The sequence below is a fragment of the Strix aluco genome, chromosome 1 (assembly GCF_031877795.1).
Source record: "Strix aluco isolate bStrAlu1 chromosome 1, bStrAlu1.hap1, whole genome shotgun sequence".
Lineage (NCBI taxonomy): Eukaryota > Metazoa > Chordata > Aves > Strigiformes > Strigidae > Strix > Strix aluco.
Genome location: NC_133931.1, coordinates 100,909,895 through 100,936,269, shown reverse-complemented (window position 1 = coordinate 100,936,269; position 26,375 = coordinate 100,909,895). Strand labels below are relative to the sequence as shown.

The 26,375-nt window shown below is 40.8% G+C and overlaps 1 protein-coding gene across 2 annotated transcripts in view; it reads left to right on the top strand.

Annotated features, from left to right (window-relative positions):
• MBOAT1 (membrane bound glycerophospholipid O-acyltransferase 1) overlaps window positions 1–25,053 on the top strand; it is a 58,323-nt gene extending 33,270 nt beyond the window's left edge. For both annotated transcript variants that reach the window (XM_074829345.1, XM_074829355.1), the window contains exons 5-13: window positions 4,818–4,873; window positions 7,086–7,140; window positions 9,902–10,085; window positions 11,667–11,859; window positions 15,130–15,233; window positions 18,016–18,080; window positions 19,475–19,607; window positions 20,792–20,943; window positions 23,238–25,053. In XM_074829345.1, coding sequence (XP_074685446.1) covers window positions 4,818–4,873; window positions 7,086–7,140; window positions 9,902–10,085; window positions 11,667–11,859; window positions 15,130–15,233; window positions 18,016–18,080; window positions 19,475–19,607; window positions 20,792–20,943; window positions 23,238–23,370 — 1,075 coding nt within the window. In that variant the 3' untranslated portion in view covers window positions 23,371–25,053. The remainder of the gene's footprint in view (window positions 1–4,817; window positions 4,874–7,085; window positions 7,141–9,901; window positions 10,086–11,666; window positions 11,860–15,129; window positions 15,234–18,015; window positions 18,081–19,474; window positions 19,608–20,791; window positions 20,944–23,237) is intronic.
• Window positions 25,054–26,375: the final 1,322 nt, after the last annotated feature.

Below are 26,375 nucleotides of genomic sequence, written 5' to 3'. Positions count from 1 at the left end.
TTCTTGTCTTTTTAAAAAGTGTATGAAGTGCAGTAAGTTGTTGAAGTGTGTGTTCCAGCAGCTCTGGGTAACTTTGGTCGGCAGCAAGTCCCCAGTGGCAGTACAGCAGCGCAGGTGCAGGGTGAGTAGGGGGAGGTTAGTCAGTTTTCTGTGCCCGCTCGCTGCTTGGCTGCTCCCCTGGGCATTTGTCCACTTGAAACTGCTCTGAGGTCACTTACCATTGGTTACACAGAAGCCCTGCAAGAGCTGCAATGTGGGAATTAGCCAGAATTCAAGCAGGCAGGCATTACTAGAGAGCTCCACACTAGTGCATCCCAGGACACTTCTCCAGAAGTAAATACTCTAAGTAAAATGCTTCTATCATGAAGGTGTAAGAAACGCTCTTTTGGAAGCTTTCACCAAAAAAACCATGAAGCAAATTGGAAGTTGCTTTGGAGACATGAGTGTGTTTAGTGAAGTATTTTTTTTCCTCTGTGGGCTTCAGCACTTCTTCATTTTGCTGTCGAAAGCAAAAGTAAGCACCCGCTGCCAGCAAAGCTGTGGTGGTGCCTCTGGCTTGCCAATCCCCTCAGCAGTAACAGTTAGTGTCGTAGCAGAGTGTGACTGTGTGAACTTCTCATCGTGGCTTCTGGGCTAAAGAGATAAACCTGAAATAAATGTTTGCTGTTTTGGAGTCTTGTCTGCAATGAGCCTTTTGACTCCACCTCCTCTCTTAGTGAAATCAGGTCAGTGGAAACTATTTCTGGTAAGCATGTGCCAGACTCCTCCACGGGATTACCTAAGGTCAGACAGACTCTACTCGGTAAACGTCATTTCTCTTGTAACCATCGAGGCTTGCTCAGTGCAGAATCCAGCCTGTGTTATGGGGAGGATCCCCACAGCAGGCTACAACCGATGCTGACATTTTCAGTTCCACTGGCCTGTGCTTCCGGGCAAATTTATTGTGTTGGGGCAAACCATGTTTAAAAATGACACTAACTGGTATGTTTTCATTTGGAAGGTTTAATTAGGGGGTTAAAACCCTTTATTGATCATTCTCTGTAAACTGTTGCATCTTTGTCTTCTGTTACTTTTCAAGGCATCTAAGTAAGGTAAAGACAATTTTGGGGCTTTTTAAACATTTTTTTTATTTGTTGAAATTTTCTATTTCATACCGACTCCCTGGGACCATTTATTGATTTTTTTTTTTTTAATCTTTTTTTTAGTTAAAAGTTGGCCACTGTGATTTGTGTGTGGGAGGTACAAGGCAGCTACACCTGAGATTAAGCTCTTAGCCAATATCTAAAACATTGTGCGGGGAAGTCACACCACATGTAAATCAAAATCTGTGTTTCTATGCTAATTTGTAACTGTAGTGCTTAGTAGGACAGGTGAAGAGGAGAGGATGTAGAATCAGCACTCTGCATGTGGCTGCAAAGCATTTGGAAGGTGTTCAAATACAATGGAGTTGAAATAATTTAGACTTCTTAAATGTGTTTTATTTCAAATGATTCTTTTCTAGGGGTAGGTCTTCATGCCCAAAGGAGTGCCAGAAGAAGGGAGAGCTCCAGTACTGCCATTGTTTTGTTGTGCTCTGCCCTTTCCTGCAGTGAAGGGTTGGTCCCCCAATGAGATCAAGTCAGTGGGAGAGTGGTAGACAGGTGAGGGAGGAGGAAGATGCTCCCTGTTCACCTGAAATTTTGCTTACCCTTTTTGTGAGGCGTTTAATGATATGTGATACTGATCTTGTGAAAGATTTAGAGGATGTCATCCCATTGCCACTGTACAGCAGGTTTCCATCTTCCTGAGTGTGGTATAGAAGAGATACGTAGATGTGTAATATGATGATGGCAGGAGAGAGAACTGAAGGTATGTCAGATGCAGTTTGTGGGTCTCCCTCACCCACAGTATCAGCAGCATCGCTTTTGTGCTCACTTGTCTCATCTGGAGTTGGGATTTGAGGGAGGCAGACCACTGTCTTTTCTGATTAAAATGCGTGAGAGGCTGACGTGTTCTGCTGGGTTACAGTGTGGCATCAATGAGGCAGTGAATTCCTAATATAGATGAAGAAAGCCACTCTTCTCTGTGTTTATACATTGTATGACTTTAGTGCAGACTGCACTTCTGCTTCACTCGGATAATCAGCACATCAGGATTGTTTGCATTTTGCTTCTCTCTGGCTTATGGTGGGGGGCCCAATCTTCTAAGACAAGTGTCTAAATTTAGGCACTTAAAGGCACACAGTTTTGGCTCTGAGCCTGAGGTTTAAAGTTACCCACTTCAATATTGGCATGAAGTGCTTGCTTTAAGAAACATATGCAACAAATTGAACCAATTTGAAACAAGTGTTACTGTTCACCCATAAAGCTAAAAGGTCAAGCACTGACAAAATAAAAATCTGTGTTTATTGCAGTAGAACTGCTGGTTCACTGACAGCCTCTGTCTCTCTTAAGGATAAAAAAAAATGTGCTTTTTGTATGTTTAAAGGATTGGGATTTATGTACCTTTGAAACCAAAGCTAAATTTTTGTCTGAATAGGAAAATTACTTGGAGCAATAGGATGTTGAAGATAATGGTGAAAACAACTTCCAAATAACTTTTCTTGAAAGGTGAATTGGAATAAAAATTACAATGACTATTTCACAATATTGGAGTTGTCTGGAAGGTGAACAGTCATTGTTGAATTTGTCCATTCCTTAGCTGCAATCAGTGGACTAGGTGACCCAAGGAGAGCTGCTGTACAAACCCTTGTGTTATGGTTGTATTCCAGATCTGTGTATATTTAAGCTTGTTCTGGATTTTAAGTGCAAGCTTTTATACTGACATTTCAAGTAGAGACTGCTGAACTGATACAAATAGTTTCTGATTAAGAAATTGGCTGATATTGCGTATTCTCTGGTTTTGGGTAGAAAATGCAAATTAGCCATGCAGAATTACATGTGGACTCTTGAAAAAGATCAGCTATATTTAGTATTAAAAAAAAAAAAGACCACTTACAATGAAAGAATGTCTTTGTCCAGTATTCTTGTGTTTACTATGCTCAGCATATTAATTATCTTGAAAATCAGTTTGATTTATCATAGTGGGATAGTCAGGTTGCATACAGTTTATCTTAGCCATTGGGTTTACATTTGTTGTAACCAGTAGGTCGATTTAGTCGAGGATGATTGAGAATCTCTTTAAAATCTGCAGAACATGAATAGTTGACTGTTATTTTAGACAGAGGTATCATTGAATGTAACTTCTGCTTTTATTTTCTTACTTTGAGAAATCGGTGGGGAAAACACAGTGCTCAAATTAAAAAAAATCCTTCAGCTTTTTTTCTTTCATTGAATTCCAGAAAATATATTACAATATTTAAAATGAATAGCCATAATATTTAGAGTAATCATCTACATTTCTTAAAAAAGTTCCATATACTGGTCAAACTCTGGAAATATCACGTACACAAACTTGGGTTTTAATTTCCATGTTGAAAACATTGTGTTCAAGCAGAAACCTCTGTATGATTTATGTTGATAATTTATCACCAAGTCGACAAACAATTCATTGTATTAATCCTCAGCAAAGACAAATCTCTTCTGTTGAACTGGTTTTACATATAATCACCACAATTAGTGATTTGAAAATAATGACGTATCCTCATCACCCATTACAACCTCCTGGCTATTGCAGTGGTAAAAGTCTCGTAGGTAGTGTGAGATCTGGGCATCCTGTGCTGGTGTCCCCAGTGGCAGTGTGGGCAGGTGCTCGTCCCTCGCTTTGCCTGCCATGGGTCCTTCCAGATTACAGATGTTCTGTGCCAGGTTTTGTGTTTTGGGCTCCACAGCCCTTAGAAGCTGTATATGGACCACAATTAGCCCTGGAGCATCTGCTTATGAGGGACTGGTTAGTTGTCCCCATGGTTTCCCCCCAATCTTTCTTCTTGTGTACCTCTGAATCTGTGTCTACCCTCCTGGGGGCTAGCTCCAGATGCCACCAAGCTGAGTTTTGCCTTTTTTCTATTCCTTAGCTGCAGCAGCTCACATTTGCCTACAATGCTAAGAAGCTCCATAAAGCTGGATACTGGAAGTATAAGCAGCCCCTACTGAATGTAGTTTGCTGCTTGTTTGGTTGGCCCCAAAGCTGCTGGGTGGTTGTAGCCTGTAAGCATGGCTCAGGTACAGATAGCTCATGTTTTTGGGACGCTCCAGATCCCACATGCCCAAACACTTCCAGCTGGATGGCACATCTGTGTCCATAAGGCTGTCCACAAGGCACTTGCATGGCCAAGAAGCATGTGGGAAACTGCTGTGCTGACAGCTATTCTGGTATTTGAATGCAGTCCTAGCTGATAGGGCTATTCATGTGGGGAAATAAGCATGTGTATCTGCAGAGTCAACCTTTTTTTTAGGGCACTGAGGAGACGGACAATAGGAGAGTAACAGTAAGAAGAGCCAGAGTTATGTTACAGCAGCATTGCTGTATTCTAGTGTTGCATTGTGTGGGGCTTGAATTTGGTCTTTGCCTGAAAGGAAGCCCAGTGGACTGCAGAAGCTGGTGTTTCCTAGTGGTGCGATTTCTTCTGAATTACAATTTGCACTGCTGCTGGATGGGAAGACATAAAATAAGGCTTTGTGTGCACTTAGCAATTAAAAATTCCAGTGCAAGTTACTGTGGGGTTGTTTTGAACCCAGGCAATTGTCTTATGCCTGAGTTCCTCCTTCAGTTTTAATTGGATGTTTTTCACTTGTTGCTAATACAGCTATGCCTTTTAAAGGGATAAAGACATTCAATAAGGAACTTGGGAATAATTTGTATTACAAGACATGTAACTGTTGTTTCTGTCTTTGTTGTAGTCCACTGATGATAATTACACAGAAGATCACAACACTTGCATGCCAGTTACATGATGGTAAGAAAAGGAATCTCTTCTCATGTCCTGAAGACAGCCTTTTTATTCCAGTCCATTCTGTGGTTGAGTTACAGAGTTGGACAAATGTAGTTCAGCAAATTGCTCCAAATGAAGATGAATGCTTTGTGGAGAAAAATGAGAAACTTCAAGTTTTGATCAGTTCTCTAGGATCAAACTGTCTTTGCAGTAATGAAGACAACTGTTTTCCCCTTTGGGTGCTCTACTTCCTTGGGGCCTGATTTGGATTTTAGCTAGTATCAGTATCTGCTGTTTAGATGCCACAGTGCATCTCCATTAAGCGCTCTGAAGCTGTTATTGATTCTCAAAAATCAAGGGTTGTGTTTGATGCTTAGGTTCAATCATTAATGTTAATGTAGCAAAAATATGCTATCACTGATATATTCAGTGATAGTTTACTCCATGAGTTGAGAGATGGAATTCAATAGCTATTTCCCAGTGCAGAAAGAAGCACAGTTGCAAGCAAAATAACATTGTCTTCAGTCTTGTGCTGTGCTGTGACAATGAAAACTATTATTTCCACAGTAAAATGCCTGTGTCTAGTTCAGTGCAAAGGCTAGAAATGTCAGATGTCATCAGTACCGTTATTGCCCATGTCTACTGATGTTGTGGTGTGAATTTCTGATGGTCTGAGGCCCACCGCATTATAAACTGTGGGTGGCTAAGTAAGTAGCCTGCTATAGAGTTGTTATGATCTGGGATTTAGCTGATGGCCACACCACAGACCGCAGGGTCTGCCATCGTTTGCAAGTCATGTTTACACAGGTGGGTCTGCTGTTTTTAGCTGACTATAATGAATGCACCTTGAAGCTCGGCTGATTGTCCTTATCATTGACATTCACGTTGCTGGGGCTTCTCTGCTTCTGTTATTTAAGCTTGCCGGCTCAAGTATCCTGCGTGCCCTAGTGGTGTGCAGCCCAGGTGCACACCTAGAATATTGAAGGTAAACGAACAGACAGAAAGGAACAGTTAACAGCAGAGGCTGGAGCATTTTAAGCAAACCAGAAATCCCACAGGTTAATGATGGTGGAAAAGGCTCGTTACTTTGTGAACATCCACATATGGAGCAGTTGATCAGATGGAGGCAGCTTTGCAGTTCAAGCATCAGTGACAACTTTCTGTTTGTAAAACTTTAATGTAACTGCCCTTAAATGGAAACAGACAAACAAAATACCCAGCCCTTTAAGTGCTTAATTGTTTCCCTGGAACTGGACTTCTCAGTATTTACAAACTGAAATAAGGGAGAGAAAATGGAAATTAGCAGTTTATCAGCAGTCTTTTTTAGGAAATGGGTCTTGTGTGTGTATTGGTAATGGCCAGTAAGTTTAGAACAGTAGTGTTAATTGATGCCAGGCCCCTGATCTTGTGAAGCTGTATATATTGCATGCTCAGCATCAAGTGCTGTGATTGATCCCAGGGTGAGCTGTTCTGCTGAAGTCAGTGAGATTTCTCACAGTAAGCACAGCTAAAGCTTCAGAGTCAAGGTTTTGAGATACTTGCTATGAACAACATCTGTTTACACACTGGCCATCATACAAGATTTTTCCATAGTTTTCCTGGGACAGCGAGTCTGCGCTTTACCGCTGGCCCCAAAGGTCTTGTGTGCTCAACAGGAGGTTGCCCTTCCAGTCTGGACCTTGTACAATTCCAGATTATTACTGATGTTTGCGTTTAGGCTTGCTCCAGCAGCAGGCAGCCGGGCTGCTTGTTCACACCAGTGGAGCTTCTGTTCCGAGAGCCCTTTCTCTTCCACTGCCCACTCCTCCTGCTGTGAAATGCTCCATTTCTCACCAAGGACCCAGCGGGAAGCTTGTGTTTAAATGAGCCAGCGGCTTCTGGGAACAGAGGTTTTTCCAGCCCAGGACTGTTAGTAGAGGCTGCTGGGGGTCGCTGCCAGTTGGTGGCATTGGGAGTGGCATTGTGTGTGGGGGAATACTATGGCTGCTGTTCCTGAAAGTGTAGCAAGGGTGAGAAGGGTGGAGTGAGGTAAGGAACTGGGTGAAGAGGTAGGGTAGAACATGAATATACTTGACCTAAAAGTTAGGAATTGAGCTGTATTGCAACTGCCTGTGACAAAGAAACCTTGAAGCTCAAGGCTTTGGAAAGTTATCTGTGGGATGCAAATGTAAGGCTTTGGGGATAGCTTTCACTGTTTGACTTTCGGAAAGATCTAATGTGACTTCTTTCTTTCTAGGAATAGGGCGACAAGCTGAGGAACTCACGGCTGAGCAAAATCGGCTTGCTGTGAAGTAAGAATTTAATTCCCCTACTAATTTGTGTTTAATTTCATCCAAAGAAGTTCAGGGTTTGGGTTGTGTTTGTTTTTTTTTTTTTTCCCTTTGCAATGTCAGGACCAACTTAGTGGCCTGGCCATGAAAATATTCCCTGCTTCTTTCCGGTCCATGATAAGCCCAAAAGTCCTACCTGCTTTTTCTATTTGCTTGAACAGTTTTGTTTTTCTAATGTGGCTGTTAGTGCCGTCCTTACACAAACACAGCTTCTCTGCTATATTCCTTATTTCTTCAATCCAGGACTTCTGCCTCTGTCACCCTATGCTGGTCTACTGAAGTACTTGGCAACATCTCATTGACTTAAATATATACTCCGTATGCAACAAAACTTCTTTGCTGAAGCAACTTCGTATATTCAGGCTAAGACTGTACTATATAGACTTCTTGGCTGTTGTCTTCATCCTGTCTATGATACGCTATTTTACCAAGTAGAATAATTCTCCTCTGTCAGCAACCCACTGCGTAGTAAAAATCCATTTTGGTTTGACTCTGACACTTCAAGTGCTGCTTTTCTTTGCTGTCATTTTTGGACACTGGAATTTTATTTTTCCTATCTCCCTTCATAATGTTAATACTCCTGGTCATTCATGTTGTGTGACTAGTTGTCTCATTTTTCAGAGGGAGATACCGTGTTGATCCCATGATTGAGCACCCTTTCTTTTTTCTATTTTGTGTCTCAATAAAAATGCAGGAGGCAGGTGAATCCTTTTTTTTTTTTTTTTTTTAAGAGTAACTAGTGTTATAGAATTTGTCTTAGAACTATAACTACATTTTACCATGAAGTATTTGTTTAAGGCCAAGGCAATTATTTTCTTAATTTCTAAGGCAGAAGGTTCAGCCATTAGAAAATCTGCCTATGAACTTCTAAATGTAAGAAGAGTAATTTCTTGAAAAGCAGAAGTCCTGTAGGGAGACTTGTATAACTTTTTCTGTGACCCATAGCTTTATGTCTATTTTTAAAACTCACAGCATAATGTTTAACTGCACTGGGCCCTTGTGACCATATGATTAATTCTAGTCATATTCTCACCAAACAGGCTTTTTTTTTTTTTTTCCCCTTGTACAGTAGATGAGCTCATAATAGAAAAGTACATGCCAATAGCTCAAGTGTCAGTGGCAGACAAGTCATAACTGAAGAGTTTTAAATCCCCTTTGGTAATACAGCCTTTTGTCTTCCCTCCTGTTCTTGGTCTGTTTTTGTTTCTCACTCATCCTCTGTACATTCCTTTGTGCATTGCTCATGTCTCCCCACCCACCCATGTGCAGAATCTAAATTGAAACTAATGACTTTGTTTTTAATCTTACTGTAGAGCTCAGAAACACAAATCATGGACTCAATTTTGCAGAATAGAAAGATGAGCCTTATCCCAAATTGTTTGCTGCATCTTTCTGTGAAATGCTTTCACCAGAGAACATATCATTCGGGCACTAACATGTACGATAACCAGCAGGGTGGATGCAGAAAATCCTGGCCAAGCCAACTGTTTATTCAAACTAATTCTGCTTCAGAATAAAAGTAGGCAACAGCAAATGTTTAACTGTTGATTAGTTTTTCTGCTAGAAATTTATGTTTTGGTCTGAAAGAATTTTAAGTGGGTTTTGGTTTATGTGTGTCCATCTGTGTCTTGGACAGGAAAGTCTTGAAACACTGTGCCCTAGTTTCTGTTCTCATCTGGGGACTCCTTGTTTACTTGGATGGTGACTGTTAGCACATTTGTGGAAAGCACTGTGTATCCCAGTGCAGAACTTAGATGTTGGTATTCTCTGCTGCATAAATAAAGCAAGCCCAACAATTTATGAATTACACTAGCAGTGAGAGGCCTGTGCATCTTATTTTTCCATCCTACTGATCTGTAGCAAGGACAGTGAATCTTCTTCATTTTACATCTAATGTAAAACCCCCCCAAGGAACTTGTGGAATATGCAGTTTCAAAATGGAAATAACGAACATGGTGGACTTTCCTTGACTTTCATCTTCCGCTGTCTTTTGATTTATGTGTATTTTTCCCTTTAGTTCCTTTTCCTGTTCATGATGAAATACAGGCAATTACTTCCTTTATTTGCACAGTAGGACAGAGTGCCTCTTCATTCTCTTCCTCTGTCTCACATCCCACTTCCCATTTTTCAAAAGGCTGAACTGAAGGGTGGGTGAGAGCTCCTTTCAAGCCTGAGAGTCCTGGTCTTAAATACTCCTGCCCTGTGGTTTGCATAACAAGGCAAGGTACTGCATTGCACAACTTGGTGAGACCAGCGTTACTCAGCTTGTGGTCTGCCAGCCGTTACTGGTCCCCGATATGCTGGACAGATGTCCAAAAACAGTTGCCGGCTTCTCGCTCTGGTACTGCTGGCCTGTTCAAAATATGCAAGTCAATTTGTTTGAGAGTGGGTATTTAAGTTGATGACTGTTTTTAACTAAAATGTTTCTAGTAACAAGATTACAACTTTTCAGATGAGTAGCATTCATTCACCTGTAGCTTAAGCATTTCCACGTTACCCTTGTTCTGACTGCCATCTGCCAGACATCACTGGGATATAAGAGAGGCTGTGCTTCATTTTCTCCAAAACAGATCTAGTGAGCCTTCAGCTGGGGGGAGGGTGGTAGGAGAGAGATGGGCACGGAGGCGGACAGTACAACAAAAAGCAATTGTGAAAACCTTTGCTGGGTTTTACCTTGATTTGATTTTTTTTCTGTTTTGTCATGTGTGGATGATTTTCACAGGACAAGACCTTCTTTACTGGAATATTTAAGCTATCTCCTCAATTTTATGAGCATCATAGCTGGGCCTTGCAGCAATTACAAGGATTATATAGCCTTCATTGAAGGGAGGCATGTGCACATGAAACTGTTAGAAGTGAACTGGAAGCAGAAGGGTTATGACAGACTTCCTGATCCTTCTCCAACTGTAAGTTTTAAAATGACAAAGATTAATTGCAAAGGGCAAGAGAGTACAGCTTTGTACATGATTCTCATAATTAAAAACTAAGAAGAAAATCCATTTTTAGATATCTTTCTAGTAAATGTTACGGTGGGTTTTTTTCTGTGAAGTGGCTGCTGTTTTTATCATAGGGTCAGGGGTGAAGGGGCTAGTGTCTTCCTCTTGTATTCCCCAAATGCCTTTGGCTTGCAAAACAGGTCATTGGTTAATGGGTGTCCTTTGTGCAGTAATGGGAACGGTCTGCAGGTTCTGGCAATGACGAGTTGCAGTTCAGCTCCAAACAGAAGAGGCAATGTCAGGAAAAAAACCTATAGTGCAGGAGATGTTAGAAATACATGAATCAGGGCTACTCAGAAACTGTAGCTTGTCCAGGTGCTTTGCAAGAGATTTTCACACTTTAAGATTATTCGAAGGTAATTTTTCACATACAGTTAACACATTTTATTTTATATTTTTTTGTTATTACTTAAGACCTTCTTATAAAATTACCTTCTTGTAAGGCAAGATGACAGCGTGAGAACCAGATTCCTCTCTCTTATCTTAAGGTGACACTTAATGTGTAGCTTTGTGAGTGTGTGCCAAATGTCTCCTCTGAAATTATGTGCCTATACATACCCGATTTCTGTTGCACATGGTTGTATTTCTACTAATTTCAGTGGTGTTCCTTCTGACTAGTCTGCTGAAGGCCAGAATAAGGCCCGTATTGTGTTAGATACAAGTCAGCAGAGAATACTAAAATTTGCATTGTAACCATTTAAAGATAATTGTACATTAATTTTTTCCTGAATGTGAAGAAGATAGAAAAAGAGTACTTGGGATCAAAAAATGCATTGTTGTTTCAATAGTATATGACACTTTCATTAGTCTTTTGAGAACATGAGTCAATTTTTACATGGTACCCAAGTGCCAGATTTACCTTTTTAATTAGGACTGTATCAAGGAGAGTTTACTCCTAATGTGTATTTGAAATTGAGCTTCTAACTACTGACATGATTGTCAATAATATTAGTATATAGAAAGCTAGAGAGTGGTAACAGAAAACAGTATTGCTTAGCAGATACTCTATATGATGAGAAGGTAGGCATGCTTTTTGGACAAGTGATTTTTAGCAAGACCTCTGGATGGTAACTGGGCCTACTATTGTACTAAATACTGATGGTTTTGGCTTCCAGGAGGAATCCAGTCTTTAGTTCCAGGAGATGGCAGTCCATATAGGGAAGATTTCTCCCTTTACATTGTAGGGTTTGGTGTTTTATTTGTTTCCTTTCTCATTTTAGGACTTTCTCTAACTGATGTAGGAGTCTCCTGTGAAGTTAATCACCAATATTGACTTCTAATTGTCCTTTGTACCTATCTGTAGGTAGTTCAGTAAAACAAACCAAAGCTTTTCTTTGCTACCTCTTCTAAATTAATTATATCAGCTTTGTAACTGCTAACTTCATTGGTTCTTGAAGTGCATTGCTTTTGTATGTCATGAGTACGGCCTTTTTTTTTTTCCCCTAAGCAAATGTTTCTAATCAATGTTTCATTGTTCTTTGTGCTTTTTAGGGAGCAGTGATGTACAAGCTGTGTATCACGCTAGTATCTCTCATTTTATTCTTGACGCTTACCAAGAACTTTCCTATGGCATATATTATTGATAATGAATTTCTTGATAAAACACCCTTCTTGTCAAGACTTGGTTACCTGTATGTTGTAACACAGGCAGCAAAACCAAAGTATTACTTTGCATGGACGTTAGGTAAGTCTGGCTACATCATTTATTTTTGTAGGTAACAAATAAGTTCATTAATGAGGGAGGGGATCTGAAACATTAGAGGGGGGTGGAATTAGTCCCTAGACCTGTAGTTCCCATGGGAGATGTACACGTGTTCCTGTAGGCAGTGGACCCCACTGAAGTGGAAAGATGTCAAAAGTTTTGAAAAATGTGCATATAATCTCTTCTAGCTTGTCTGACATCCCCTGCCTCTGGAACCAGATCTGCTTTTCAGCTTCTTGCCAGTAAAGTCAATGTAATGATTTCCTCTGATTTAAAACTTTGTACCAAAATAATTTTTACAGGAATTCTTAGGGAAAGAAAAGTTTGCCTCCTCTAAACCTTGATTTTTATGCTTTATTCATAATTTGCCACGTACTTCAGTGGGGTTGGGAGGTTAAAATCGGTCACACTGGCTCAGGCTTTACAAGTACGTTACAGTGCAAGCAGACCTCTTGCTTCCTTTAGGGACATCTTTAGCACATACATCTGTATTAGAAAGCTGTAGTGCTCGTTTGGGGGGCTGAAGTTAGGCTTTGCTTCTAAGGCACTGTGTAATCCTGTACACGTGTTAGCTTTCAGCAGTCAAGAGAAAGGATTGGAGAGCCATGGGGAAGGTGGGGAACAAAGGAGATGATGGGAAGGACACAAGAATCTCTGCAAGGAAAAGGAGAAGAGGAGGAGGAGGGCTAATTATAGAGAGAAGCAAATTTCTTTTATTGGGAGCTAGCTAGACATGTGAACAAAATAATCTTTTTTGTATTTTACCTTCTTCCTTTTAGAAGTCACCTTTCCCATCTATGTGTGAGGAGTCAAATCCTTCTAGGCCAGGCTGAGGATTGAGAGACTGAATTTTTTTGCTGGTATTACAAGACTTTGTGTGTAGGGATGATCCTGAAAGCCCAGCCAGCAGTGCATACACCTGAAACTGAGAAGCGTGTCATTGAGATGGGACGGAAAGAGCCAGGGAAACTCATTGCGAGGCTGTGATTAAACTGCTGGGAATAAAAAAACCTGACAGATCAAGGGAAGACAGCTGGGACTGGCATGTGTGGGATGGGAAAGGCTTTGGGATAAAGAATTGCTTGCTAAGAAACTTACTTTTGTGGGATCCATAATTAAATTGTTGCCTCATTTTTTTTTCTGGCATTATAGTTAACTAAAAGTCCATTATCAGATAAAGTGAACTTGGATTTGTGACATGACTAAGCTGTAGAAACCGTAGAAATATCTTACAAATGAGGGGGTTTGGGAAAAGCATGTATTGCATACTGGAGGGTGAGGTCTCCATTATTCACATGTCAAATCCAGGCAGCAGAACAGCAGACACTTTATCCCTTCTCAGTTTAGCTCCTGGTGGCATGGCCCAGGGCATTGTAAAAGTGCGATAAGCGCTTCCTGTCCTCAAGAAAGGACAGTCACACTATTGTGCGAGATCCACAATTCCTCCAGATCATGGAAAGACAGAAAATTCGGCTTCTTGCTACATTAGCAATAGTCACGGGAATGTGGCTGCAAACCTAACTCAGAGCTGTAGATGAAACCAGTTTGGGACTGAGCACCTGTATCCAAGGAGCTGTGAAAGCGATAGGCCAGAGCCGTTCGAGTCAGCAGGGAAAGCGCTGCTGGGCTTTGTGGAGCTTGGGGTGTCATGAGCAGTTCAAGGGTGGACAATTGCAATTCTTCTGTGCTTCGCACCTTGCTCTGCAGACAGCAGCTCAGGAAGCGAGAGGCTGAGGGGTCTGCTGTATTCTTATGTCCCTGAATTTCTGGTTTCTTGGTTTTGGCAAAGAAACACTATAAACAGTCCCTGCCACCCTTGGAGCAGCAAGGAGTAGAAATCCAGGAGACCCCCTGCTTTTGGGAAACAGTTACATGCAGCTCCAGTCTCTGTGATTGGACAGGGTCCTATGGGCCTCAGAGCTTGTTACCTACCTCATAGCAAGACACTGGCAGGCTATAAGATAAATATAATTTCCACCAGGGTTGTTGGCTTTTTTGAGGGTTTTGTTTTTTGTTTTTTAACAGGGAAAATTAAAAACTTGGAGACCTTTCTTTCCATCAGTAAAATCTAGCTCGTTTAGTAAAGTGGAAAATAAAATTGAAAGTTTCAGGTTAGAGAATGCTGCTAATTTATTTATTCGTTTATTGTTACTCTTGTTGCTTTTAATTAGGTTCTCTCCCTAGTTTTGTGCTTTGGGATTCCTCCTTGAGCTTGTACTTGTATTCATAGCACTTACAAAGCAAAATCAGTTTTCATTCTTGGGAAAGAAATGCTGACCTTTCTAAAAGCATAACTTAACCAGGCACGTATTTGGTAAATGGTCTAGAAGAAAAAGCCTTACCTGTCTTTTCGCTTCCCTTTTTCTTGCAATAATCCTTGGTCTTGGCTGTACCTAGTGATCCAGAGGTAATGAGTCCCTCCTGTTTTTTTAGGACAGTGAGAGAGGATTTCTGGCAGGGGTGCATTAGAAGCAGGGTCTTGAGACCCAGTGATGAGATGGCTCCCAGGCAAAGATCAGAGGGGAAGTAGCTGACTGGCACCCTGGGAAAGAGCAAGAGTGCAGCATGTGAAATGCCTACAGTTACCCAAACTTTTATTTGCATTTAAAGTAGTTAAGTCTGTCATTGAAGTTACTCAGTATTTGATTTGTAGAGATGTTGAGGTACCTAAGGAGGCACTGAGCAACAGGATTAGCAAAAGGCTTTGTCTGCGGAAGTGTGAATGAAAGTCTTAATTAAAACAACCATGTTGAAATTCTTAATAGGAATGGTAAACATGTCTCTGAGACACTACAGTTTTTCTGACTTCTGGAAAATGCTGTGACATACAGGTACCCTGTGGAGGAAAATGCTAATTCATTTTATGGCAACTATTGTATATCCATCTCAGATGGATAATAAAGGCAAAATAATGGGAAAAGTGATTTCTGGCCATTGTTGGTTTATTTTTATTTTATTTTATTTTATTTTATTTTATTTTATTTTATTTTATTTTATTTTATTTTATTTTATTTTATTTTATTTTATTTTATTTTATTCTGCCCAAGGAGTAGCTCGTCTTTCCTCTTGAGGAAATGACTCTTGTGTTGCCTTATAGCAATGCCCTTTTGCTAAGAAGCAGCTTCTCGTTGAAAGAGAGGATGTTAATTGCTACAAAGCTGACTTGAATGTGTATTTGGTGCCATACTGACTTGTAAGAAAATATGGTTCCTCCAGCCGTCTTATTTGACCTGTTTTGCTGTGACATTGCAGCAGATGCAGTCAACAATGCAGCTGGCTATGGATTCAGTGGAGTAGATGAGAGGGGCACTTTCCGCTGGGACCTGCTGTCCAATTTAAATATCTGGAATATTGAGGTGAGTTAAAGAGTGGCTGCATTGGCATAATTATAGAGAAATGGGCATGCTGGAAGGAAAATAAGTCCATACCACCAGGCTGCCCCTCTTTAACATGAAGAGGTTTTGTATTTTATCTGTTGGGCAGATAAAAAGCATCTGTCACGCAGCCTTTGTCACGCTCTGTATTCAGGTTGCATTTCTAAATAGTTTATAGACGGCTAATAAATGATTAATCAGATGTTTAATAAATGAGCAGTCAATTACTGTAGATTGTGGCTGAGTTCAGTGGGTCAATAAATTGCTCGCAGCTATGATTCTCCACCATCTGTGGTGTATTCTGTTTATTTACTTCTAACAGCCTTCCACTTTTGTAACCCAGTGGAGATGGGCGGTGGTAGTGAAAGAGGCCGCCACGAGTAGACATGGCACAGACACATGCAAGAGCTGGGCCCCTGCATGTGCCTGGAGTGCCTCTCGTAAATGGTGAAAAGCAAGGGTTGGAGAGATAACAGGTACAAACCGAGCAACCTGAATGGGAACTGGCAGGGCTGCATAGAGCTTAGATGGCTGCTGATCTAGAGCTCCATCCAGCAAACCACACTGTTTCTCAGAACATTTGTCACACATGTGTCTTGCGACTGCAGTATCCTTTTAACATCCATTAGTCTATTGTAAGTATTTATGTTTGTTTCTCTAATGCAAAAGATGGCCAATGTAATTTGTTTGCCCTGAAGAATATTTTGTGAATGCCAGTGGGAGTGAAAATGTTTACATGACTGAGACTGCTTTCTAAAGGCTTCTTTTCTCTAGAAATAGGAGGAGCTTCCCCCTGTAATCCTGTAGTTATGATTTTAAAAAGAAAAGCAGATGAAAACAAGTTGACTGCTTTATTACTGAATGATCTATGACTAAGTGAATGTACTGTAATAGCTCTTCTCAAAAATGAAAGAGCCCCTCTAATTCTTCATTGAAGGATGCCAAAGCTGGAAGTATCATTATATATTCTCTTTCTCAACACCCTTTCTCTGTAACCTTAATTAATTCTCAGTGTACATCTCTCCTTGAGCGGTACAGAAAACACAGCCCAGAAATGCTTTATACTCCTCGATGGCGTCAGCACGCCAGATACCACTCTGAGATCTTGGATCAATATCTGATTCAGTTTGGGGGCAGGAGATGATTCCTACCTTGATGGGCTGAGGCAGTTCCTGCTTGAAGGAGGCAAGTGAAGTGCAGGCAGTGCTCTTTAGTCAAGCCAAATTAAGGAAACAGGAGCCTTTGCTCCTCTCTAGCTACTGAACTGTAAGGTCCCTCAGAATGTTTTTTCCTTTACTGGTCACATGGGCAATAGAGAATTGGGATGGAGAAATTATTTCCAGGAGCATAAAACAGAGTGCTCTCCATTGATTTGGTCATGTGTGCAATCAGAAAAAGAGAGGCTACAGAGACCATTACTTTGGGTAAGCCTTGAACTGTCACTTTATGCACCAACAACAATTCCAGGAGCTGAAGTTTAAGTGATTGTTCAATCACTGCGATTGTACAGTGCATTTTAAGCAGGTATAGCCACCTGCATATGTAAAATTGCTTAAGAGTTGGGAACTTGAGTGTTAAATGTGTCTAAGAAATTACCTGGTCTGTAGTAAAGATAAGCACATGGCAGGAGTTGTGAGGGCATTAAAATGTGATGGGGGCTAAATGCATGTGGGGGACTTGAAAGCCTTGGCAGCATGCATATTTTGACAGCCAATGACTACTTTCTCTCTTGGTAATGTAACAGAGGAACTTAAAGGAGGCCAACAGAGAGTGACAATATTAGTTGGAAGAGAAATTATATTTTTCTTGGCTTCTCCTAGTGCAGTAACGCGATTAAAATGTAGCAGTACTGTATTGGGAATTGCTAATCATTTTAACTCTTTAAACACAGAGGATGAAGCACTAGCCCTTAGGATTCTGCATGGAAATGCAAAAATATGTGCATATGCCCCTTTGCCTTTAATCCATCTTTTCAGTGTGTCCTTGCCTTCAGCTGATACGGGAAAATAATGTGATGTCACTGAATCATGTCCCTGCATGGTGAGGACATCCTCAGAGGTTTCTGTCAGCAGGCAAGGAGCAAGGGGGAGCAGGGATGGGGAACCACCAGAGGTGAAGTTGACCAGGATTAGGGGAACTGATGCTGAATGGAGTCAGCAGTCCCCTAAAGCTGGGGGTGAAGAGGTACATGTGGTTCTACCAGGACGCTGGAGTCTACTCTAGTTTCTCAAGCTAGTCAGTGGGATGAGAATTGGCTTCTAAATTTAGTCCTAAGATTTTTTTTTTGTCCATATTTTTGAGTCTTCCCCCTTCCTTCTCCAAATAATAATGCCCTTTTTTTTTTTTTTTTTTTTTAGTTTTTATAACACTTTGTTTTAATAACACTCTAGGGAAGTTCAGACTGCGTAATAGTTAGCAAGATGTCTCTTCCAAAAATGAAGCTGTTTATGAACTGAAGGGAAGGCCAAGCATTTAAAACAAGAAAGCTTTTCAGATTTACAGTAATTTGAAAAATAACCAAACATTGTATTTCATTTTACAAAACAAAGTGAGATTTTACAGCAAGTGCCAAGTGTTAGCAGTGAGCAATCAGCCTAGTTAATGTCCCTCCCAAAACATATTAGTGTAATGACAGACTGTGGCACAGTCTTCACACAGTTACCTAGAAGAATTAATATTTTTCATGTATCTCCTCTCTAATTTAAAATACAGGTATTATTTTACAGGTTTCAGTGCTAACATTTCATGTGAACTTCTTTCTTAGACTGCAACAAGTTTTAAAATGTACATTGAAAACTGGAACATTCAGACAGCTGCCTGGCTAAAACGGTAAGAGTAGTGAAACAGTAATTTCCTTGTGACACCCAAAAACTCTAGATGGCCTAGAAAAACTCTGACTAGTGAATCTTATAAATGTATAGCTTCTTGGTCTTTCTTGGTTTCTTGTGTCTGTTACAGTTGGTGGAATACAAGGGTTTTTGGTGCTGTAAAGTTTTATTGCTGCAAATGAAAATGCCCACATTTTATATATGAGCAGCAAAGCCATAAATGAACTGTTCAGATCTTCCATAATAAAATGTAATATCATTTTGTTGGCATCTTTTAGGCTGCTGTTTGCCTCCATTATTCTTGCTTTACGGTTTCACTTTGCTATGTTATGTTTCCCATACATATTACTACCAGAGGTGAGCCTTGCTGTGTCAGTGGGGTCCAGTTCAGTGGTCAGTTCAGCTAAAACTGGAGAGAAGTTGAAATCTCCAGAGCCCCAGTGTAGTCCAGTTTGGAGTTACCAGAAGATGCTTTCCAGGGAGTCCCTGTATACGATATGGAGAAGAGACTTCTTGTAGCACTGAGAGGTTCTGGTGTTAACCCATGACTGTTAAGGCATGTATAAATATTAGCATAAGTCCAAATTTTGTAGATTGAACTGTCTCTCATTACTTGTTATACACTTCTTGGCATGATTAAAACTCAGCGTACAATCAGTGTGGTGTCTGAAATGCAGGCAGAGATTTATTGTAGTTATCATAACTATTTTTGTTGTTAAATATATACATCTTAAAAGTCAATGTCTACTATTTTTCATGATTCCAATGATGCTCCTGGTAAGAAGTGCATTATTTTGACTAGTTTCTTTGGAACACAGCAAACTTCAGATAGCCAAATAGACTGGTTGGTGTGTTCTTGAACAGGTGTCATTTGCTTGCATCTTTGGTGTAAGATTTTGGACTGCTAAATCTAGCAGGAATCCCCAGTTTTGCAATAGCTTACGACACTCCCAGTTGTTCCCAGCATCTGCCAGATAACAGTGTTTAAAAATACCTCCCTTTGCCAGAGAAGGGTGGGGTCATGTCTCTCTGTCCTTTGACTCACTCTTGATCTGTCATCAGAGTTTTGACGGGTAGCGTGTGATTCCAGATAGAAGTATAAAGGTGAAAGAGAAGTCTTGCCTGCCCTTTGCCCTGTTATTTATTTAAATACTTTGAGCACTGGGAATATTTGTACAGGCGCTCTTTGGATACTTGGTGCATAAAAGCATGCTTCCTCTTTCCATCTAACCATCTAAATGAAGGGAGAGTGCCTCATGCTCTGGTCTGTAACAGAAGCAAGATAAGACCATTAAGAAAACAGAGTAAGACCTTAAAAATGGAGAAGGATTTGAAGTGCTGTGTCCATTGATCAGTTGTGTTCAGCCTCTTCTTGTTTTGTTTTCGTCTTTGCAGCGTCTGCTATGACAGAGCTCCCTGGTACCCTACGGCTTTAACGTTTGTCCTGTCGGCCCTATGGCATGGTATCTATCCTGGATATTATTTTACATTTCTCACTGGAATCCTTATCACACTCGCAGCCAGAACAGTATGTACCTTTCATTGTTCTCTTCTAAGGCCCATGCTTGATACTATCCAGCTGTCAACAGCAGGGACCACCCTGACATGGTCAAGCAGCATGCCCCTGCTGTGAGCCCTCTTCCATGGCTTTGCGGGCTTGATGTTCACTGAAGCTTTGTTCTGTATTAATGCTAATTAAAAAGTACCCCCAGCAGTTAGAACCAGCACCAGTTCTGCACAGGCTGCAGTGCTGTCCCTGGCTGTCAGAGGAAATGTTGCTTGTGGGTGTACAGTTGGTATTGCCACCGGCTATGTCCATGCAGTCAACTGGGGATTCAAGGTCATGTTGGAGTCCATACTTCTGGGTCATGTTGCCTATATGCTGGCGTGTAATTGGCCCTGGGCCCAGTCTTTCACAAGAAGCTGCTATGGGTTGAGCATTAACCCAAACTTGAACTCTTTCATGTGGATGCAACTGATGCAGTAAACTGGTCTCTGTGTTTATGGGCCTCATGTTGGGTAAAGTCACCAGAGACAGAACAGGTTTCATGTCTCGTTGTTAAATTTATTACTGCTGATCTTTCAGGCTGAACCAGCCAGTTGTGCAGGACTGGGAAACACCACTGTTGTCTTTCAGAGTTTGGTTATGGATAAATAACCAGGTCAATTTGAAAGGTGAATTAAACTAGTGATCAGTATTAACCACTATGGATAGAACAGGCTGCTGAACATGTGATCTTAACATGTGCTTTGCCTCTCATTTATGAGGATTTCATAGATGTGAAGCTAAAGCAAAATCCCTAGGGAATAGCACACACTTGCAGGTATAAACACATATTTGTTCATTTAAAGTAACTTTGTTTCACTGTTGATAACAGTAATAAATCAAAACCAGGAGGAAGGAAGATCAAATCATACCAACTCTCCTCCCCAAAGATATGGTGCCAGATACCCAGCATGAGAGTCTGCTCCCATGATTATGACAGAGGAAACTGGGGGACGCTTCTCTGTTTTCCGCTGGTTGACTGTGGGATCTTGGATGTGCCAGTCAATGCACTTTTGTCCTCCTACTCTCAGTGCTCTCTAACTGGAGTATAAACTTTTCTGTAATAGTAATGATAAGTGGAGAGTCATACGCTACAATGCATCCATGTGACTTTGCCTAAGAAATGAATTTATATAATTTTCTGTTTACTTTTCCCTAACCTTTAGGTAAGAAACAGTTGCAGACATTACTTCCTCTCAACAGTGCCTCTCAAGATAGCCTATGATGTTGTTACCTGGGTTGTCACTCAACTGGCTGTGTGCTATACTGTTGCACCATTCGTTATGCTGGCTGTTGAGCCCACGATTAAGTTTTACAAGTAAGTTCTTTCCTCTTAACCATTATTCTCCAGACCGGCACAGGCTTTTGTTAAATAACCCAAACCACACTGAAAGGCAGTTGGGCATTTCATCAAATTTGCAAGGACTTCAAACAGGATGCTTAATAATATGTAAGGGGTGATTTTTGCACTCCTGTGTCTTAAGATAATAATGCCAGGGCAGGGCACCTCACTTGTACTTCTCAGACTTTCCGTGTCCTTATGTAACTTTTCACATACTCAGTTTGTCTTTTTCAAAACAGTTGAGTCTCAACCATTAACAGTGGCCAAAACTGGAGAGGTTAAGAGTGACATAAGTTGGTGGTAGGAAGGACTCGATGAGAAAAGACCAGGTTTCCAGCTGCCTAATGCATAAAACAGGAGATGTGATTGGTCAGCAGGCGATAAGGAGGGTCCCTGGCAGAGCATTACTTGAAATGAGTATGCTTTTCTTTTTGAATACTTTCATAGAAAGTGAGCAGTTCCTTAGATTCCTTAAAAATAAGAAAACACTGGTGTTGCAGAGTATAGTGAATATACTCTAATAAAAATAATTTGAAATAGAGAAAATAGTTTGCAAAGGGAGACTGGACTACATTGCTTTACTTTTCTTTCATCCCACAGTGTCACACAGAGTAACAGGTTTTGGTTTAGAAGAAGGACAATTCCCTTCTCTAATGTAAAAGACATAAAACTGGTAGTCAAGATAGCTGCTGTCATTAAGTGTTTGAAGGCGGTTGAATTTTGCATAGTCTATTCCTGTTTCTTAAAATACTTGATTTCAACACAGAAAACTTACCATATACAAATTACTCCAAATCTTTCTTAGTTTCATTCCTTAATATTTTTTTCCTCAGTGACTTTGAACATAGTTAACATTTAAACTTAGAGACTGTTAAAGCAAAGAAATTGTAGACCTTTGGACCAGGGCATGAATTTTTGAAGCACTGCATGCCTAGCAGTGGTCTTAAGCACCTTACAAGAATATTAAGAACTGAGGTAGGAAGTATAAATGAGACCATAAAAAGGTGTATCTCTGTGGTTAAGAGCTGGACCCTACTGCTCCCAGATGTCATTCTCCCCAAGCTGCCAGAGCCTCACGTAATTGGTTTAAGTATCTTTTATTTCTGTTCAATCTTATGTATACTGAATTATTTGGAAAAAAAATAGTATTTAATAAGATATCAAATAATCCTTCTGTAAACATCATTACCTGACCTTCCTCAGTTGAGTGTTTTGATTTACTTCAGATCTTGGCACTTGGAATGAATTTTTTTCTTTCTGTCACACTTATTTTTTTAAAACTTGTACAAGCTTTATATTCTAAGCATGTGGGATGTTTCTTCAGAATGTAGCCTTGTATACTCTAACATTAAAAGAGACACGTGCTGAATAAGTCTGAGGTTGAATTACATGGGTTTGTTTATCTGAGCTGTCAGACTTTGGATTCTGGAGTTTGATTGGTTCCTTGCCTCATTAACATCCACAGCAACATTTTCATCGATGCCAGCAGATACCACATGCATAGGCTGTGTGAAATTCAAGGGTGTATTTTTGTGCTTTCTAGGTCAGGTTCATACTTTCTGTATTCATCCCTTATGTCACGGTTTAACTACAGCCAGCAACCAAGCACCACACAGCCGCTTGCTCACTCCTCTGTGCTCTCTCCCTTTGCCCCCCAGTGGGATGGGGAGGAGAATTGGAAAAAGAAAAGTAAAACTTGTGGGTTGAAATAAAAACAGTTTAATAATTGAAATAAAATAAAATATTATAAAAATAATTGTAATGAAAAGGAAGATAACAAAAAGAGAGAGAAATAAAACCCAAGACAGACAAGTGATACACAGTGCAATTGCTAACCCACGCACTGACTGATGCCAAGCCAGTGATCCATGCCCCCTGCCCCCCCATCCAACTTCCCCAGTTTCTATACTGAGCATGACATTCTGTGATGTAGAATATCCCTTTGGCTAGATCGGGTCAGCTGTCCTGGCCATCTTCCCTCCCAGCTTCTTGTGCCCCTCCTCACTGGCAGAGCATGGGAAAACAAAAAGTCCTTAATTTAGGATAAGTACTACTTAGCAACAAGTAAAACATCGGTGTTTTATCAACATTATTCTCATACTAAATCCAAAACACAGCGCTGTACCAACTATAGAGTTAAAGAAAATTAACTCTGTCCCAGCAGAAGCCAGGGCAACTTAGCACTAAATTCTGCATGGACTTACTGAGGTTGCACAATTCATGTTATTACCAACAAAAATATAATATTCTCTTTCTGCTTTTGTTCCCAGGTCTATGTATTTTCACATGCACATTCTAAGCATCCTGGCATTGCTCGTGTTACGGATCAGACCTCAAGCCCACTCCATAAGAAAGCCTCAGAATCAGGCCATGCAGAACTCTGTTAAAAGCAAAGACAAATGATGCCTCCAAAGAAAATTGCTGACATTGGGAAATTGAACTGTCATACTGGAAACAAAAAAAGAAGAACGGGTGGGATGAGGTTTGAAGTAGAAGACAAGTGGCATTTCTGGTGGTTATCTTAAAGTCTTACTGGACAGGGCAGAAAAGAGCCTGAATGACTGTATTTCAAATTATTCCAGTTAAGAGAGATTTTACAGGCAACGTTTACAGGCTCATGGGGCATTTTGATTTTTTTAATAAGTATTTTTATGAAGTGTTTTTATATATTTAAACTTTTTCACACAGAGATGCATTTTTGCTCTTTTACAGAAATATACAATTATTAATCAATAATCTTGTGATTAGAGGGACAGGAAGCAGCTCGTAAAGCATTAGACCAGCTGCCTGATAGCCTGGTGCTGTGAGCAGCTGGCAGGGGAAGCTTTTCATCTCTTGGCAATGGAGAGAGACGGTGCAAGTAGAAAACTACGGACATGGGGTTGCTCAAGGTGCTGGCGCTGACTTCTGCCCCAGCAGGGAGAAGGGGAAGCGGGGCTTTCCCCAGCAATCCCCGGAGCAGGGACTGAAGCCTGAGCTTGGCAGCAAGGGTATTTCACATCCTTCAATGTGGCACCTGCTGGTAATGAGGGCCAGACAAGTCCCTTAGGAATAGGTGTCTGGGAAACACTGGCAACTGGCTAAGCCACAATCTAAAGCCAAGTAAAAGCAAAACAAAAGGCAGGGAGAGGGGGGAAACCCAACCTAGAGTAAAAGAAGGCACATATGCCCTGTGATCTATGGAGTTGTGCTTCTTGTAATGATGCAGCTGGTGCTCACTGCTACATCAGCATTACTTTGCAGTTTTAGCATGATACAGCACTTCCATTTTGATATCAAAATATCTGACGAGTCATGCAGGTTTAGTAATTTAAAGCTCACAGTTATGGGTTAAATCTGAAAAAAGTTTGTAATGGATCAGACTGTTCTTCTCAGAAAATCCCATCTTATGAAGGGTTTTCTTTCCAGCAGGGTAACACTAATATGAAACCTGAACAGTAATTATCATACAAAATATTGTGATGAAATGATCATCACAAGAGTCAAGACAGAGTCCTTGTATGATCTTGACATGTGACTTAGCCTGTTGATTCGAGTTTCTCTGCTTGTAAAGTCCTTGGCTTACAGGGATGTTTTGAGGCTTAATTTCTAAGAGCTTGTTGTGCTTTGAGATAACCTGCTGCAAAATGCTGTGTCAGGTTTTCTTATTTAATTTTTTTTTTTAAATCCACTTACCCCAATAAAATAGGCTGGTACAACACATCAAAACCAACTAAAACATTTTAAAAAATGACTGTTTTCCAGGAATGTTTTTATCAGGATTTTGTAGAAGCAATTCCCTCGTTAAAGTATTGGTATTGCTTTATGATCGTTCAACTGACATGTGATGGAGCAAAGAATGTGCTGTTTTACTGCATTGTGATTTTTGTGTCAGATTAAAATTTTGCAGAATCCTAACCTTTTGGAAAGAAAAAATAGGTGAAACCAAAACAAGTTCCAAAAAAAGTTTGATTTTTGTTTTTTTCTTTGGTGGGAAGTTTTTGTCCTGTGACCACCTCATGATTTAGAGCATAGTTCATGGAAGAGTTTATTTGGTAATTTATTTTGAAGGCCAGATGGGATTAAAAGGTTGATCTGAATAACCAATTGCTTTGTGTCACTGCCTGGCATTATTAATCATAAAAGTGTAGTGTGAAAACGGGTGAGTGGGTGAGATCCCTCTCACTTATGAGGGGAGATGTTCAGGTCTGGTGGGTTTTACAGAGCAGCTGAGCTTTACGTCCTGCTCCTGCTGAAATGGAGAAATGCCGTTTGTTTTCGTGGCAGCTTTGTCCTTAACTTGGCCTGTCCTTGTTTGTCCTCGTGTGTGTGTTCTCCTTGTGACACCAGCCTCAGCTGCATCCTGTTTCTTGTGAGAGGGAACCAGGGCGCATCCCCAGGGAGGAGGGGGAATTGGGCGCTGCTGGCCGTGGGATCCTGAGGCTGATGCCAGCCCGCGTTTACCTCCCAGAAACAGGAGTGAATTGCTATGAGCTCTGGCAGAGCCGGCATAACGCACATCAACTCCAGGCTTCGGCAGGCCTGCAGAAGGCAAATATTTCCAGCAGGTTGACTTTAGCACCTCCTTTGGAAAATAAATACACTCAAAGCGGGATGTGGGTTTGTATCTGCTGCTCTGTGCCCTGAGATCTGCCTGTACAGCCCGTGCCCTGGTCTGCAGCCCTTCCCAAACTGTGCATTCAAGAGAGGCCAGATATTATCAGTGGGGTTTCTTTTCTAGTGTTTCACGTAAGTGGAACTTGTTTAGCTCTGATGCCATCGACTTCTACAATGTGATGAATTAGTCAGGGCTAGTGAGCAAACTCTTATTTTCCTGTCACGTTGTCTTCTCAGCCTGAACCTCTCCATGAAAACAGGAACCCTGGCCTTCAGTGAGAACTGGTCATATGGATTTAATATGGTATGTGATGTGAATTAAAATTGAAATGGTCTTTTTGAAACATTGCATTTGCAGGCAAACTTAATGGGTGAATTAGTCTTAAAGCAGGGGGGATGTTGTGGTTTAACCCTGGTCGGCAACTAAGCACCACACAGCTGCTCTCTCACTTCTCCCCCCCGCCAGTGGGATGGGTAAGAGAATTGGAAAAAGAAGTAAAACTCATGGGCTGATATAAGAACAGTTTAATAACTAAAATAAAATATAATAATAACAATAATAGTAATAAAATATAATAATGGTAATAAAATATAACAATCATAATGAAAAAGAATATGAGAGAGAAATAAAACCCAAGAAAAGACAAGTGATGCACAATGCAATTGCTCACCACCCGCTGACCGATGCCCGAGCAGTGATCCACCCCCCAGCCAACTCCCCCCAGTTTCTATACTGAGCATGACGTTCTATGGTATGGAATATCCCTTTGGCTAGTTCAGGTCAGCTGTCCTGGCCATGCTCCCCCCCAGCT